The sequence below is a fragment of the Podarcis filfolensis genome (genome assembly GCF_964270895.1).
Source record: "Podarcis filfolensis genome assembly, chromosome: 6".
Taxonomy (NCBI): Eukaryota; Metazoa; Chordata; class Lepidosauria; order Squamata; family Lacertidae; genus Podarcis; species Podarcis filfolensis.
In genome coordinates this window covers 64,817,375-64,833,528 of record NC_139609.1, presented here as the reverse complement: position 1 = coordinate 64,833,528, position 16,154 = coordinate 64,817,375, and the positions used below count along the sequence as shown (strand labels likewise).

The window sequence follows — 16,154 nt, the reverse complement described above, 5'->3', positions numbered from 1 at the left end:
GGTACAGTTCCCATATCCCTGTATTACATATATATGGTAGAGCTGATCCAGCTTAAAACATATGGATTTTTTTACCTGTGTAGGAAATAACCTACAAAGGGAGAGGAGGGCTTTCCCACACTCCTTGGTATTAAGGCAGAGACGTTCTCGTCTAGCCGTGAAGTAAAACGCTAATGATCTTTTAATGTACTCCCCCCCCCTCCTTCTTGTCCTATTAGGTAAACTCAATGATATGTATGGTGACTACAAATACACCTACTGGGCGTGTGGCATCATCTTGATTGTCTCTGGGATCTTCCTGTTTATTGGAATGGGCATCAATTACCGGATGCTGGCAAAAGAGCAGAAGGCTGAGGACAAGCAGAGGGCTGAAGCGAAAGAAGAAGAAACCAACATTGATGAGGCTGAAAAACAAAAAGAACCCAGTAATGATGTGGCCAGTCTGCCTCAGAAAAGCACAGAAGATAGTGTGAAAGAGGAGGATAGCCACATGTGAGAGAGACTGGTATCTTAAATCCAGGAGGGCATGATGAAAGATTATCAATATGATATGTTGTGCTTGGGTGCGGGGAGCACTGTTGGTAGTGAACAGTGGGGAGACGTTTATAAATCAGGTGATTTTTTTTAAAAAAGCTGCAAATTGTCTTTTTATCAGCATTTGACAGTAGCAGAGCTCAATGGGCAGTGCCATCTTTTTATTGGGTATTGGGTGGGGAGGGAGGGAAATTTTTATACTCTGGCTTTTTTAACAGTAATGTGAATGTACTAATATGTGCCTTAGAGCTTCCACATTTAGGCTGTTCTGCTGGAAAAGCCTTACCTTAGTTCTACAAACTGTTCCACTTAGAATTTTGTAGTCTGCTTAGGCTATATCTGTAAAGGATATCTTGACTCCTTTTTATGCAGTAGGTTTCAAGGTTGGGTGTTAAATAAACACTACTTCACATGCTTCTAAATTCTGTTACGGCCAGACTTGGTAGAAGTACAAATAGCTTTGGAGCATAGGTGATGAAAAGGTTGGTGGAGTTTTAATCAATATTATTGCAGTCCTACTGTTTCTAGATTCCAGGTACATGCCAGCTTGATTGTGTTTCTAACAGTTTTTGAAAACTTTTCTCATTGTTGTGAGTTGTTTTGTTTTGTTAAAGTCCCTTCTTGGTTAAATGTGAGTTCCCGCCATTTGAATAAAATATGCAAAGAGACATTTCCACTGTCTTTCACTTGACTTATTATGGAGTCAAGCCTACTTTCTAGTCACCATTACTTTACTTACTGGTTGTCATCAGCCTAGAATGTCTGCCTTGAGAAAACATTTCAAAATGAAACGGGTATCTGTGCAAGTAGTTGAGTTGGTTACTTTGCACATGCCTTGTGCATCAAGAGAACCCTCATTTATACAGTTTTTCTATACCCGTTTGACTCATTCAGTGTCTGAGCTAGCTTTGGAATAGGAGAGACTAAGGGTGTCACCCTAAGCACAGCTGCTTGCTTACTAACCCCACCACTTCCAAAGGGATTCATTTTCATTCTCATGTTCCTCTTGTAAGTAGTGATCTGACTGGGTGGCGATGAAATCTGGTACCCCATTTTGTGGAGATTAATGCTCAGAGAACAGTGTCTCAGCACTAGCTAAACTGTTGAGCAGATACTTCTTTCTAACCTGTGCTAAGGATAGATTGGTGGAAAAGCTGAACAGAGACATTGCTTTTCCTCAGTTCCTTGTGCTTTCTGATGTGGCAACTTACTCCAAATGGGCTAAGAATTCAAAATGAGATGTAGCTGCTCAGCTGCAAGACGCTTTATTTGGTAAAAGATGGGAGAATCCTTTGTATATATTTATTCATTTTTATTAGTGAGAGTGAAAACCACACTTGGAAGGATAGCAGAGCCTCTTGCTAGTCGTAAATCCTACTAAAAGTTAATAAATAATCCTGTGAGACATTTACTTTTTCAAATAAACTTGCATCAAATGCTGGTAGTTTTTCATGCTACTTTCAACGATTTTTCATAGCCACATTCCAAAGTGCACAAGTATATTGACATATATCTTGTGAGTCATCTAGTTAGAAGATAGAGGCAAATGATCTCTGTAGGTTGTAAAGTTAAGTTCCAATAACTGAGCCCACATAGTTCAATGGGACTCACTTACAGATTAGCGTATATATAGAATTTCAGTCTAAGACATGCTGTTGTGAGTCACCCAGTCTTGTGAAAACCTGTAGAGGAGTATAAGTAACAGAAGCACAATTTTCTTGGAATGTACCTGATGCTTGTGTGTGTGAACAGTGTGTGTTTCAGTGTGTGACTGCCGAAGTGAACATTAGCACCTTGCTTGATGTTTAGGCCAGAAAGATATGTGGGGAACACGGAAAACAACAATGTCTCCTCTGGTAATGTCTAGTAATACAAAATGCATTGTATGTGCCACTGGGCTCCTTGTTAGTCCCACACTACTCAGTTTCATTGGTTGCTGCTTGCAATGGCCAGGAAGCCCTTAGCATAATGTCCTTGTTGTATGTTTTGTACTATTAGGGAAGAGAAGATGCTCTTTGTTTTTGGTGGGAGACACAAATATTCTAATGTCTTGTTCTAGCCTCAATGTATAAAGTTCATAATATTGTGGTACTGCATTTGTCTTTTTAGAATATGGAAAAGAAATAGATTTTTAAGCGTGTTCTGGGAATCTGAACCCAGCTTAATATGAACCAAATTCCGGCTCTACAATTCTGTGATTCTGTGAATTTGTGCAGTGGTTGCTTCTTGTTTTCCTGCAAAATAGTGTTCCATTCCAAACAGCTGGTGTGTAAGTATTAATGGGTGTTCTTAGTGTTCTCAAATTTTTGGCCAGATAAATTGAAATTCTGTTGGGTTTTTCCCTTCTAGCGTAGTGTATTTTGATGATCATCTGCACAGGAACTTCCTGTGCTTTTGATTTAGCAGTTTCGTAATAAGCCATAAGCACAGGAGGTTCCTCTGCAGGGACTGCTTTGTGCGACCTAAAAGCAGGTTTGTTGTGTGGCACATCAGTTTCTCCTTCCCACATTTCCACTTACAGCTGCAGACTTTGTACTTAGAGCTTTTATCTTGTGATTGGCCTCAAGTTGTAACAAGGAGGACCCTTCAGATCCTTTGGGGTGAATAGCACACATTTGTGTGGCTTGTTTTGTGAAGAGTTAATAACAGCAACTATCCCTGTAATGTGTAATATGTGATGTCATGAGTTTGTCCTTTGACAGGTAGGCAGATTGTAGGAAGATATGCAACTTCAAGCTTTCAGCATCAGAAAGTTTGCTAATATGAGTGGTGAAATGAATTATGATTAGTAACACTTAGCAATAATTTGTCAGTCCCCACAAAAAGTCCATGCATACACATCCTTAGAGGCTAAATATAACACGATGCTCTGGCAGGGGTGGCTAATCAGTGGCTCCCCAGATGTTGATGGACTCCAGCTCCCTTCAGTATTTCCCAGCATGGTGATTGGTGAGGGATAATAGGAGTTGTTGTCCAATAACATCTGGGGGGGGCATAGAATAGGCACCCCACTTCTATTAGTTTCCCTCCACTTACTAATGCCAGCATCTTTAATTAAAGGGTAGGAAATAGATTAACAAGTTTTAAACCTTTGATTCTCCTTCACTGTGTATCCTACTTTTTTTTAAATCAAAGGTAAATTACTTCTCTGTGAAACTCTTGCCTTGTCAAAGCTCATACTGAAGAGAGAATTCTTACCATTTTGTGGAAACTCAAGTCTGCTTTCTTAGAATGTTACGCAAATAGTAGTTCTAATAACTGGCCCACACTTTTGGTTTATGCAAATAAAGCTGAACAAATTGATTTTGTGTTTTTCATTTGCTCACCCCAAATATGTAGATTCTGACAAGTAACCTTGTTGGGTTTTTTGTTTTTTTAAAAAAGTTTCTGGAACTCTCTTGCCAGTATTACACAATGCACTGTGAAATCCTTTTCTGTTGTATTGTTTGCTTAGGTTTTGGATTTTTAATTATTTTTTTTTGTAATTGCATTCAGCTCTAAAATTGTACAAAAAGGAACAGGTCAGGGTATTTTCATACTTTAGAATATGTTTGTTTATAAAGCCAATAGAGTATTTTGTATAAACAGATTTTATTGTACTGTATTGAGCTGCGACATAAAACCAAGTTATATGTTCAGAAGTTCCATGTGTCAAGAATTCATAATAACTGGTTCACATTGCAATAAACTAACAATGAAAAATTTCAGGTGTGATCAGTGTTTTTTAGTAGAAGGAGTCATGACTACAGCAGTATAGATGTATTTATTCTCAGTTTACTGGACTTTCATGCAATGATTTCCCCTCCTCCTCCTCCTTTTCTCCCACAGCCGTGCACATACCCCCAAATTTGCTCCAGAGGGTCTTCCAACACTCTGCAGCAGATTCTTAGTGGGAACATGCACTGAGCTGAAGGAGGGGGTAGCATTATGAAGTGGAAGTCCTGGTGCATGAGTGTATGTCTGTTGCACTCACATACATGCACCAGTGGCTACAAACCATTGCAGCTATAGCCATCCTGGGAACATGATTGGAGAGTGGGGTAAAAATGCCTGTAATAAAATGAAAAGATAAAATGAATTCTCTATTTTAGTGTACGGAACACGCTGGCACCCCCAGCTAATTTGTGTTGCTACTGTTTCTTTTGGCATTTAGAATGGCTTCCACTCTTCATTCATGAAACTGTATTTTAATTTAGCAAGGGTGGAGGTGGTTGTCTACTTTGTAGTGAAGCTCTTTGGGAACATAAAGAATCCTGCTGGGTCACTCCATAGGCATCCTCTTTCCCACAACAGCCTATGGGAAGCCCTCGAGCAGAACACAAGCTTACTTCCTGTTGTTATCCAATGCATGCTATTAAGAGGCCTCTGATCCTGGAGGTAATTATATAGCCATTCAACACCAACGCAGCAGACCAGCTTTGTGAGAGCAAATATAGACCAGTGGGGAACACTGGTTTTTGAGCTAAGCAACGATTTGGAGTGAAGCTTAGCAGTTGATTCATTTTGCCAATCATCCTGAACAAACCAATACCCGTTTTAGTAATAACTGGGTTAAGAATGGTCTGGACTGCAAAACTTATATAAGGATCAGCAAAGATTATTGTAAAGCACATTGTACATACAAAGCCTGATCCTGTGTTCTTCAGGGTATATAGAACAGGTGAATCCTGCCAATATAGAGGACATCTAGATGAGTGGTTCCGGATGCTGAAAATAGGGCAGTCAGCTTTTCTGAATGGGGGTGTACGCCCCAGAGGCATCAGATATGTAGCTTGGCAATGCTCCTGTCTCCATCTTTGTCACTAGAAGCCCAGGTGCTTTCAGTGACATGGAACACCCTTTCTGCCACAGGTGGAGGCAGTCATGCTTGTGAATACCACTTGCTGGAACCCACAGGGAGAGGCGAGTGCTCTTGTGCTTGGATCCTGCTTGGATCACTTGATGGCACGATTCACTCATCATACCACAACTTAAGGCACTGGGAGAGTCTTGGATATAACTGCATAGAAATCTTTCATTGTGGCTACCTGCTTGTTAATAAATGCATTTAATTTCACAGTGCAGTTTTAAACTTGCAAGAGGTAGCTGGTCAATAATGTTGCCTAACTGGGGACTGAAAAACTCCCAGCTTTGAGCACCACCCCTCCCCACCCCCACCCCGACTTGAATTTTGCCTGGTTAATTACATATTGGATCAGTTTCACAAGCTCCTAATAACTCTCCCCACACCCCTTTTAAAGACACATTCTTAAACTTTCAGTGGAAAATTTCTGTTCTAGGCAGGCTTCCTGACTGGAAGGAGGCATTCCTGGAGCAGCTACTCATGCAGAGCTGCAATGGGCAGCATCCTCTGTGGGTGGGCACTTTAGGTTAACAAGAGCCTTTGAATATTGTTCTTCAGTAGAGTGGTACCTCTGGATGTGAACGGGATCCGTTCCGGAGCCCCGTTCACATCCTGAAGCGAATGCGATTTGCCGCTTCCACGCATGCGTGAGCAGCGAAACCTGGAAGTAACGTGCTCCATTACTTCTGGGTCGACACGGAGCGCAACCTGAAAATATTCATCCCGAAGCTACTTCAACCCAAGGTATGACTGTACTGGCAATCCACTTGTGGATTCCTTTTAGGACCTGGGATCCTGCTTGGGGAATATGTAAATACATACCAAATATCTATCTATCTGAACTATCTATCTATCATCTATCTATCTATCTATCTATCTATCTATCTATCTATCTATCTATCATCTATCTATCATCTATCTATCTATCTATCTATCTATCTATCTATCTATCATCTATCTATCATCTATACTGGTAATAGGCAGATGAGTTTTCAAACCCAAACACTTCTGTATTGACTCTAATGACAGACTGTCCCAACAGGTAAGATTCAGCTAACAAATGTACTGAAGTGAGCAGCTCAAGGTGTGGAAATAGCACACCTTTATCTTGATGTCTGTGATAGGTTGCGCCTGGGAAGGTTAGTAACTGAGTACATCTGTCCTCTTTTGCTTCTGTAGGCCAGGTTGCTGGGCAGGAATCCAGTTCTGCAGATCTAGCCTGAAACATAGAAAGGGAGTAATGTAACATTCAAAAGCCAACAGCCTCTCTATTGCCAAACAAACTACCTTTTCTGTCTTGGCATCTGAACCATTACATTGTATGCACTGCTAATTTTGAAACAAGCAAATCGTTTGACTAACAGAAATTGATATATGAAATGTTTTCTTTTTATAGCATTCGGAAAAGTTATTCTGATTAAGACCAGTCCTTATTTTGACTTCTCTGTAACCTGTAGATTTAGAAGTAACACAAGTAAGACAGATATGGGGCCTTTGTGTACTGCTAGTATTTAACAATGTGCAATGCTTGTATCTCCATTCTTGAGCGACAGGTTTGCTTCTTGTCACATTCCTGTGGTTACAGCCTCTCCACTGAGTGATAGTCTAACTGGTACAAAGCTAAGAAGTGTTGATAACAGTCCATTGTTAAGCAGAATTGCTCTCCTCAGGAAAAGAAAAAAAGGCGGAGAGAAGATCCAACCTAAAAAAATCAAACAGCAATAAGCAAGTGGGAAAATATGTTTTAAAAATTTTTCAAATACTGGACAGATAAATCTATCAGATTATATAAAATAGAATTCTAGGTTGTGGGCATGCAGGAGAGAAGAAGAAACTGCTCCATTCTACCAGGTCGTGTACAGGGGTGTTAAAAATAAAAATTAAATCCCAACTTGTTTGCTGCCTTGGCTCCAAACATAAGTGCCTCAGAGTAAACTAGATAGCTCAAGCAATTGTCTTAAAAAGGAAACCAGAGCATCTAGAGGTCAGAAATCTCCCCGTAATTTTGTTTAATAGCTTTACTGCTTACAAAGGCAAGGAGGTTGGGAAAGAGATATTGCCAAGCTTCCTTCTGTAGCTGCTGCAACTGCACAAATGAAACCAATGAAAAGGATTTACTTGCAGCTTGTTCCGTTAAATCATTTCCAGTGTGGCTGCTACTTACCTACCCCCCAAAAATATGTAAAAGGAAGCTAGGCAAATTAATGAAGGATAAGACTATCAATGGTTACTAGTCATCATTGCCGTGTACTAGAATTGTAGAGTTGGAAGGGACCTCAAGGGTAATCTAGCCCAACCCCTTGCAAATACAGGAATCTGCCCAACATATGGCTCAAACCCACAACCCTGAGATTTGAAGTCTCGTGCTCTACCAACTGAGCTAGCCCCTCCAGTATTGGGGGCAGCAGACCTCTATAAACCCATTGCTGGCTATCACAGATGGGGAGAGTGCTATTGTGCTTAGGTCCTGTTTTTGCAGGCTTTCCTTGGGCATCTGGCTAATCGCTGTGAGGACCAGATTCTGGCTATTTTCTTTCCTTCCCCTCTCCCATATAGGTTGCCACTGTGGAGATGCCAAGGGACTGTTCTGTGGCATTCCTCGATTCTGCAGCACCAGAACAAAAAGGAGGAAATATTTGAGGGGAGGGAGGGAGACAGAGGAGAGTGCTGAGCTTGCTCTCTGCAACTAGTACTAGGATAGCTGAGAACAGCAGAGCATCCTGGATTAAGTGTTCATGCCTTTAGGGCAAGTTTCTACTAAAAGGAAGAATTCCAATGTGAATCTTGCATAGGTCAAGGATGTCTTTTAATAGCAATGTGAAAAGACTCGCGTTCATCTCCCGACCAAATTCCATCATAGGCAGCTATCATAAACATTCCTCTTCACCAGCCTGGCCCGTTTATTTCTAGGCTATTCTTAAACTTGAGGCCAGTTCACTACCCCTCATCCATTTCCCCCCTCATCTTTCTCAGTTGCCTAGGATATTTATGCTCTACTTGTAGAGAAAGTAATACCTTTTTTCTTTTTTTCAGGATTGTTCTTTTGGCCAGTTCTGGATAGGTATCTACTAGGAGTGCTGAATGTCGGTCATGAATGTTCCATCTTAAGGTGGTTAGGTGAAAGGCTTATGCAATACAGAGAATTTTCTGGTTTCAAGTTTCTTTTTTCCTAGTGTTTTTGGAACAACACACACCTGCATGTTGCACAAGAGATCTGTGATTGAATCTCCCTCTGGATTTTTATATTAAGTTTTTAAGGCAATGACAGCAGACGGAAAGAGGTATGAGGGTTGAATATTCCCTATCCTCTCACCACTGCTTGGATAAAAATTTGCACCGCACTTAGGAGCGTTGGCTGGATACTGAGTGAGTGAGCACCAGTAGAATTGGGGTTGTAGACCAACTTGGAAGAAAGAATCAGTAAATTTATATGCTGCCTATTTGACTGGGTTACCCAAACCACTCTGGGTGGCTTCCAGCAAATTAAAACCCAAACATGTTGATGTCGTAAAACAATTTACAGTGGTCTGATATTGGAACACGAACAAGCTTTTTATAATTTGGAGAACGAAGATACTGACCTGTGAATCCTGTAGCTCTTTGGGGAGGGAAGTGAGTCAGGAAAAAAATATGGGGTCTTACTGCCAAGTTGCAGAAGCCCACCTATTTTTAAATAGCATTTTCAAACAGCCAAGTGCACACATGCTCCCTTTATATCTACAAATCCCCAGATCTTTTATTGGAACAAACTGGATTAAGAAAGCAAATTCACTTGTTCCAATACTTAGTTTTGCATGCTGTCTTGTGTGGCTAGGGAATGGCATCTTAGTGAAAGATTGGTACAGCCATCACTAGGTCAAGACCCCGTAGGCAACCAATGATTTATTTTTCTTCCACCCTGATGGAAATAACATCAGCTATTTCCTCTGCTTGGCTGGAACTTCGAAAAAGCAAACAAATCCCTGGCTGGCATGAAACTGGTTTGGGGACTTAAGTATGAGCATGCTGTTTCTCCAGTTGTCTTTCTTTGCTTCCAGATTAGATTGATCCTGGTCTGGTCCGTGTAGTCTAGCGGGTAAAGATATCTTTGCTGGGACTGAACAGAAAGTAGTGATCAGCCCTTTCTACAGTGGTCTTGTGGAGAGGATTTTCAGACATAAAGATGCAACAGATTAATGGAAACCACATCCCCCAATCTGTGACATAACCACAGAACAGAACAGGACCCTTTCTTGACACATGTAGCTAAGTTTTCAAACCATTAAGGCTGATGATTTCCCCTGTGCTAAACTTTGGTCTACTGCAGAAAGACTTATCTTCATTGCCTTTTATTTCTAGGCATTCGAGAAACGTTGCATCGTTAAAATAGCTTCCTATCTAAATATAGAGCTAAGGCACAAAGTGGCATGGAACTTCAGCTGATGGCCAGGGCACTTTAGCCTGGGCACATTATTTAGCCTTATCTGAGTACAAGCAAGAGCATGTCTTCCCACTGACTCATGTGCATCACCCTTTTGTGACTGTAGAGAACCCTCTTCTCCCACTCATCTGCTCCTAGGTCAAAGTTATCTCAGGCAGAGATCCATTTTCTGCCGTGGACTGTCGTACCAGTTGCAAATAAAAAGCTTACAATATATTATTGAATTTGTATACCACCCTTCATCTGAAGATCACGGGGCTGCTCACAGCATAAAAATACAAAACTGAAACACAAAATGCAGAATGAAACAAAAGCAAAACAAACCCATTCGCATAGTCAGATTTAAAAGGCCATAGAATGTTAATCTGGTTGAAGAGATAATTTTTCACCTGGCGCCTAAAGATATGTCATGAAGGTCCAGGTGAGCTTCCCTGGGGAGAGCATTCCACAAATGTTGCCACCTTCTGCACTCATCATGGGGGAGGCACGTGCAAAGGGTCCTCAGATGGTGTTCACAAAGTCCACATCAGTTCATATAGGGAGGGGCGATCCTTGAAGTATTGTAGTCCTGAGCCAGTTAAGACTCTATCAGTGAAAAGCAGCACGTTGAATTCCTCATGTAATAAATTTTTCTTAACGCACACAGACCTCTAACACTGTTAGAGATCAAAGGTCCCTCCTGACTTTCAGTTGCTGCAAAATGTAGGGCAGTTTATGCTGTGTCCAGACAGAGGGGGGGCCATATGGGCCACTTGGCCCGGGCCTCTGATTCCAAAGGGGGCCTCGGTCAGCATATTCACAATCACAGGGAATGCACTGGGGCGAACGTGGAGGTGCAAAGGTGGCAGTTCAAGCCTTGAAATAAAATTATTTGTCAACATAACTTTTGTGAAAATTATTTATATACTTACTTATTAATAAGACTTCAGTTATCCCCAGGGTAAAAAAAAAGGGGGGGGCACATTATCTACCTGGCCCGGGTCTCTGCCTGGCTCTGCAAGGCCCTGGCTGTGTCTTGCTTGTGGCATAGCAACACTGCCTTAAATCTTGTTAGCATCCATAGACTTTGAGCATCTACAGCTACATAACAGTGATTTGAACATGTTCTGCTCTCTGAAGTGAGCCATTGGCTTGTACCAGCTTGCCCTGTAGTTTAGCTTTAGATGCATGGAGTATCTTCACATTGCTGCAAGTAGCTTACAATAGATTTTGGGCCCCTTCCCCCCTTCCTTTTTTGCATGGAGACTAAGCAAGCAGCTGAGCAGCCTGTGAGTTCATGCTGTTTGAAGCTTCCTTCCTTCAGAATCCAATTAATGGGGTCCAGTTGCTGAATGTGGTGTTGGAAACACCCTAAATATTTGTCTTTCATGACGTATACATTGGGTGGGATGTCTTTTCTAAATTTCACTGTCTTGTCTTAATTTGCTTTCCTGCAGCAAAGCAGAGGATTGGTCCCTTCCAACTCTACAAGTCTATTAAAAACCTGACCACTTTAGCAATGGGAGCCTCCTCCTCCTTTTGCTGGGTCATGAGGCACACACAGCTCGGCCTGCCTTTCCGTGTATTGAAATTGTAGCTCTCCCTGTAACATGTGCTTGAACTGCTTCTCACTTAACACGATAGCATGCCAACATTACTAGAGCGGCTGTAACCACAACTGCCTGTTATCTCCATCCCGGCATCTGATTCTTGATGCCAACGTCTTGCTAGCCTGTCCTGTTGGTTTTGCAGCAGCAGCAACTGCTGCTGCAAGAACTTCTTTCGTGCATTCTCTTGACTGCAAAGACTTGGTTTGAAGATGGCATCGCTTTCCCCCTCACTCCTCTTTCTGGCATGGAAGAGGCCTGTCCTTGTGATCTTCCCCCAATCCCCTGACACACACAGGCAGGCATTTAAAAAAGAAAAGAAAAAGGGTAAAGCAGCTTAATCATTACCATAATGCACTTCAATCCCCTTCCAAGACAGGAACTCTGCTGAGCGCATTCATGTGATGGCCATGAGAAGGGGATTGGCATTCTTGCATGTCCGCCTTGAGCCCAGGGACCCTTTATTTAGATTTGCCAGAAGATTTGAGCTCTGCTGAGTCAGGGGCTCCTTCTGCATCCGAATTGCTTTTTGTGAAGGTGTTGCGAGGTTTTAGGCGAACGAGACCCAACTGACCCCAGAGAAAATGAAGGATGAGAAAGCCGCTTATCCAAAGCTCTATGTCTTGGGAAAATTAGGTCTAGAAGGAGCTGCAGGAAAGCCACAGGACAAATAGTCACTAAGCTCCCATGTCAACAAGCTTAATATGCTTTCCTGCCTTAGAGCACCTGTTCCTTCAGTATATTGTTAATTTGTTCTGTGTTTATTATTATTAAATTATATGCTGGCTTGGGGATGATTTTCTGGAAATGCAAATGATGCATTTTATTTGTTTGTTTTAAAAAAACAAACAGTTGCAAGGGCAGCTTGTGAGCGGGATCAAATCTTGCACACTCGAAAGAAGCCATAGAGCAAATAGCTGTTCTAACAGTAGCCTGTGAGCTAGCACTAGTGCAAGCAAGCACTCAAATAGGCCATCAGGGCTTCAGTTCTTTGGAACTAGTGGAGGTGTACCAGTGCTTGTACCACAAAAATTACAACAAAGGGGTTCAGACTAGCAGGCTTGGTAGTTATAGCCGCTCAGGTTACAGTCAGACAAGTAACTTAAAAGGCATATATCCATAAATGTGTCGATTGGAGTATGTATCCTATAGTTCCCATAGACCAGTGATTTTCATCCATTTTGTAAGCATTACCTTTTGAGATGCCGCCTTTTCAGGCTCCATTTTCCCCGTCTACAACAGAACATGCAAGAATATGTTCTGCATTGCAGGGGGTTGGACTAGATGTCCCTTCCAACTCTACAACTGATTCTATGATATCACAGCAATAGTTAACACTATAATCCATTTTTAATGTTAATATAAGTATATATTAGCAGCATGCTTTTGAACAGAGTTTGAGCATGCAGTTGAGGGAGGCAGAGAGATTGTCTCTTAAAACAGAAGTCACCAACCTTTTTGGATTAGTGGGCATATTTTGAACTTTGAGAGTGCCGGGGGATCCTGGTTGCAAAATGGCTGCCTTGGACAGGGAATAGAATAACAGGAAAATGTCTGCCATGCTATAACACAAGATTAGAGAGACAATCACCTTGGATAAGCTTATGTATACCATGGGAAATCAGTTATGTCTTGCTGGTCCTGATTATGGAGATAACACACATGGATACTTTTGCTGTCTCAATGCCACTAAAAATACAGTACACAAGGTTGGCATACCACTCTCACTTCACATAAATTGCTTAGAAGGTACTTGCACATTTTGCCCCATAACTGTCTTTCTAGGAAAGCTAATGACTTACTTTGTTGCTGGCATGCATCCATCTGTTTGGAGAGACAATGGCATGCGCCTCTGGGGTTGAAGTCAAACCACTGGAGAATCAAGTGTCTTCTGTGGCTGCAGAGAGCAGTGACTCTTGACTGTTGCACCCTGCATTGTTTTTGGTGCATTAGCAGAGCCAAAGTGACCTCTCTGGGGTGCAAGCCTGGGCAGTATGTATGGAAGACCTGGGCTGCCCAAATGACAAGACCCACCCACCCCTCAGACTTGCTGATGTGATTCAAAGGAAAGCAGAGCAATACATTAGACACCAGCTTGATTGAAGGAGTTGATGGAGGGAGGTATACAAGACACCATCCAATGCCATCTTAGGGACCACACTCTGGATTTGTGTAAGGTTTATTCCTTAGCCATTTCTTCTCCAGAATACCGTATTTTTCGCTCTATAGGACGCACTTTTTCCCCTCCAAAAATCAAGGGGAAATGTGTGTGCATTCTATGGAGCGAATGCAGGCTCCTTGGCTTCAGCGATAGCAACGCGAAGCCTCCAAAGTGCAGAGGGAGCGCTCCCTCTGTGCTCCGGAGGCTTCGCGTTGCTTTCACTGAAGCCTGGAAAGTGAGAGGGGTCGGTGCGCACCGACCCCTCTCGCTCTCCAGGCTTCAGGGATAGCCGCCTGAAGCCTTTGGAGTGCAGCGCGAGTTCCCGCTGTGCTCCGAAGGCTTCGGGTTCCTTTTGCTGAAGCCGGGAGAGCAAGACTCTCCTGGCTTCAGCAGAGAGGGAGAGCTGCGCAGCGCCCGTTAAGCAAAGCGGGAGGAGAAATGGAAGGGGCTCCGTTTCTCCTGCCGCTTCACTGAAGGGGCACTGAGCAGAGAGGGGGAGAATTTTTTTTCTTGTTCTCCCCCTCTAAAACAAGGTGCGTCCTATGGTCGGGTGCATCCTATAGAGCGAAAAATACGGTATGTCATTCAGGGCAGTGGGTATGGATTTTTCCTCGGGGTTTACTCCCAAAGCCTTTCTCACAAATGTGTATAGCTGCAAGGCAGCTGAGTTTTAGAATCAGAGCTTTCCTTATTCTAGTTGGCTACCTTCCCAAGTTGATGAGCCTCATCTGCCCCTCACTTTCCCTCTACAGCACATACAGAAACTGCCTTATTGACCATTGCATATACTATTGGTCTCATGCGCTCAATATACTGGAACCTGTCTTCACATGCAGGGGAAGTCCCTAACTCATTGACCCATCAGCTACCCTCACCTGCTTTAGCTAGCCAGTTGAAGCTGCTTCCCAGGTGTGGCTGCTGTCACATACTGACAGCTTCTAGGAGCCACAAGTGAGAACTGAGTGCAGGGTGGGGAGTAAAGGTGTACAAATTACCCTGGAAAAAGCATGTGTCTCCTACCAGAGGTACTACCTCCCCAACACCCCAAAGTGACTTACTTTGAAAACTAATGTGAAAGATCAGAGTCTGGGGCTCTTGCCCAAGGGCACCCCTGGAAACCTTCAAAGGTACCAGGTTGGTGATGCCTTCTTAACACCACCATGACTTCTGTGCTGTTGCTTTATCAGCCTTAAACACAGTATGGGCTGCTTTGTCGGTGATCTGTTTACATACTACAGTATATAATTATGGCTGAACTGTATTTACATTCTATATACATAACTGAATTGCCATTATTTCCACAAGCAGGAAATCTATCTCCTAAAGCTGGGAGCAGCACAGCCTCTTTCTGTAGTCAGTTTACACAGTCATAAGGTTGTTGCTCAAGGGGAAAGTTCAGGTGCCATCAGAGCTGCAGGGCTTACAACTTACTCTGCTTTCCAAAAGGTTTACTGAACCCCGTAGAGGCAACCCTTAGGCTGTAAGCCTCCCTGTCAAGGATCGTAGTTTAGTCAGCAGTCATACACTGTGTACTTTCTGTTCCTGAAGCAGGATAGTGGGTGAGGGCTGTAGAAGCAGTGGGTGCTTGCTCCAATTGGTTCGGAGCAAGGACAAAACAAACAAGCCCTCTCTTAATATATCAACCAAGCATCACTAAAAGGGCAAAGATAATCAATCTAAAACAAATTAATCACCCATTATTCTTCCCGCAGATTGCGCTATATTAATGAGAGCCCACTTGCTATGTTAAAATGCTATGACTGGTTTGGATAAATGGGATATTTCTCTCATGAAAACAACAGTAGATTAGGTCCTGCACCCCAGGTTCAGGGTAGGCCTTGACATCTTCCATGCCTATATTTCTGCCTACACAAGTATTGTCCCATCCATCTTCGATGTGACATGTTGAAAGTGAAACACATCTGGCCCCAGATGTGTTTGTGGGTGGGAAGAAACTATATCCCTGGCTCTGGGGCTTGCCTACATAAAACAAGTGCTTGTGGAGGGAAATAATACAAACATTACCTCACCAACTGAGCCATACGCAGACTGATGATTGTAGTAAATATCTTTTAAACTTTTTATACACCGTAGGCTGCATACCGTCCAACTTCATCCGATGCAAAACTGGGATGTGTTCCTGGGTGGGTCACATGGCCTGTGTCTCCTTCTCACCCTGGGGTGAGATCTCACACTTTGGCACTCCCCAAAACGTGTGTTTTGTTGTGCCATGTGAGATTGCGGCCCTGAAAAACCCCTCACTGCCAAGATCTTGTGTGAAAAATTGGATGTCCCATTTTTTTCCCAGGGCACTTGGACGGTATGTATACTGTGCCACACATTGGAACAGCTGAGTAGTTGGGCAGATATTCTACTAATGAAGTAGGAATATGAGATGCAAGGAATTACCTAAATCAGCCTGGATAGTTGAGTTATGTGAAAGGATACATGATTTTCTTATTTTTCCACCCTGCCACTAGGAGCAGTCCCATTATAGAACAAATGCTGTTTCAGACAGTTCATTGATGTTTCTGGGTCTGGTCCAATGCCAGCAGGCTTTGTCCCATGAATGTGGTCTCTGTGATTCCTTAAAGGAAGAGCTTTTGGCAG

The 16,154-nt window shown here is 42.7% G+C and overlaps 1 protein-coding gene across 3 annotated transcripts in view; it reads left to right on the top strand.

Moving 5' to 3' along the window:
• The window catches only part of SLC16A1 (solute carrier family 16 member 1), a 45,808-nt gene extending 41,572 nt beyond the window's left edge, over positions 1–4,236 (top strand). For all 3 annotated transcript variants that reach the window (XM_083617512.1, XM_083617513.1, XM_083617514.1), the window contains exon 5: positions 219–4,236. In XM_083617512.1, the coding sequence (XP_083473638.1) occupies positions 219–496 (278 nt within the window). In that variant the 3' untranslated portion in view covers positions 497–4,236. The remainder of the gene's footprint in view (positions 1–218) is intronic.
• The last annotated feature ends 11,918 nt before the right edge of the window (positions 4,237–16,154 follow it).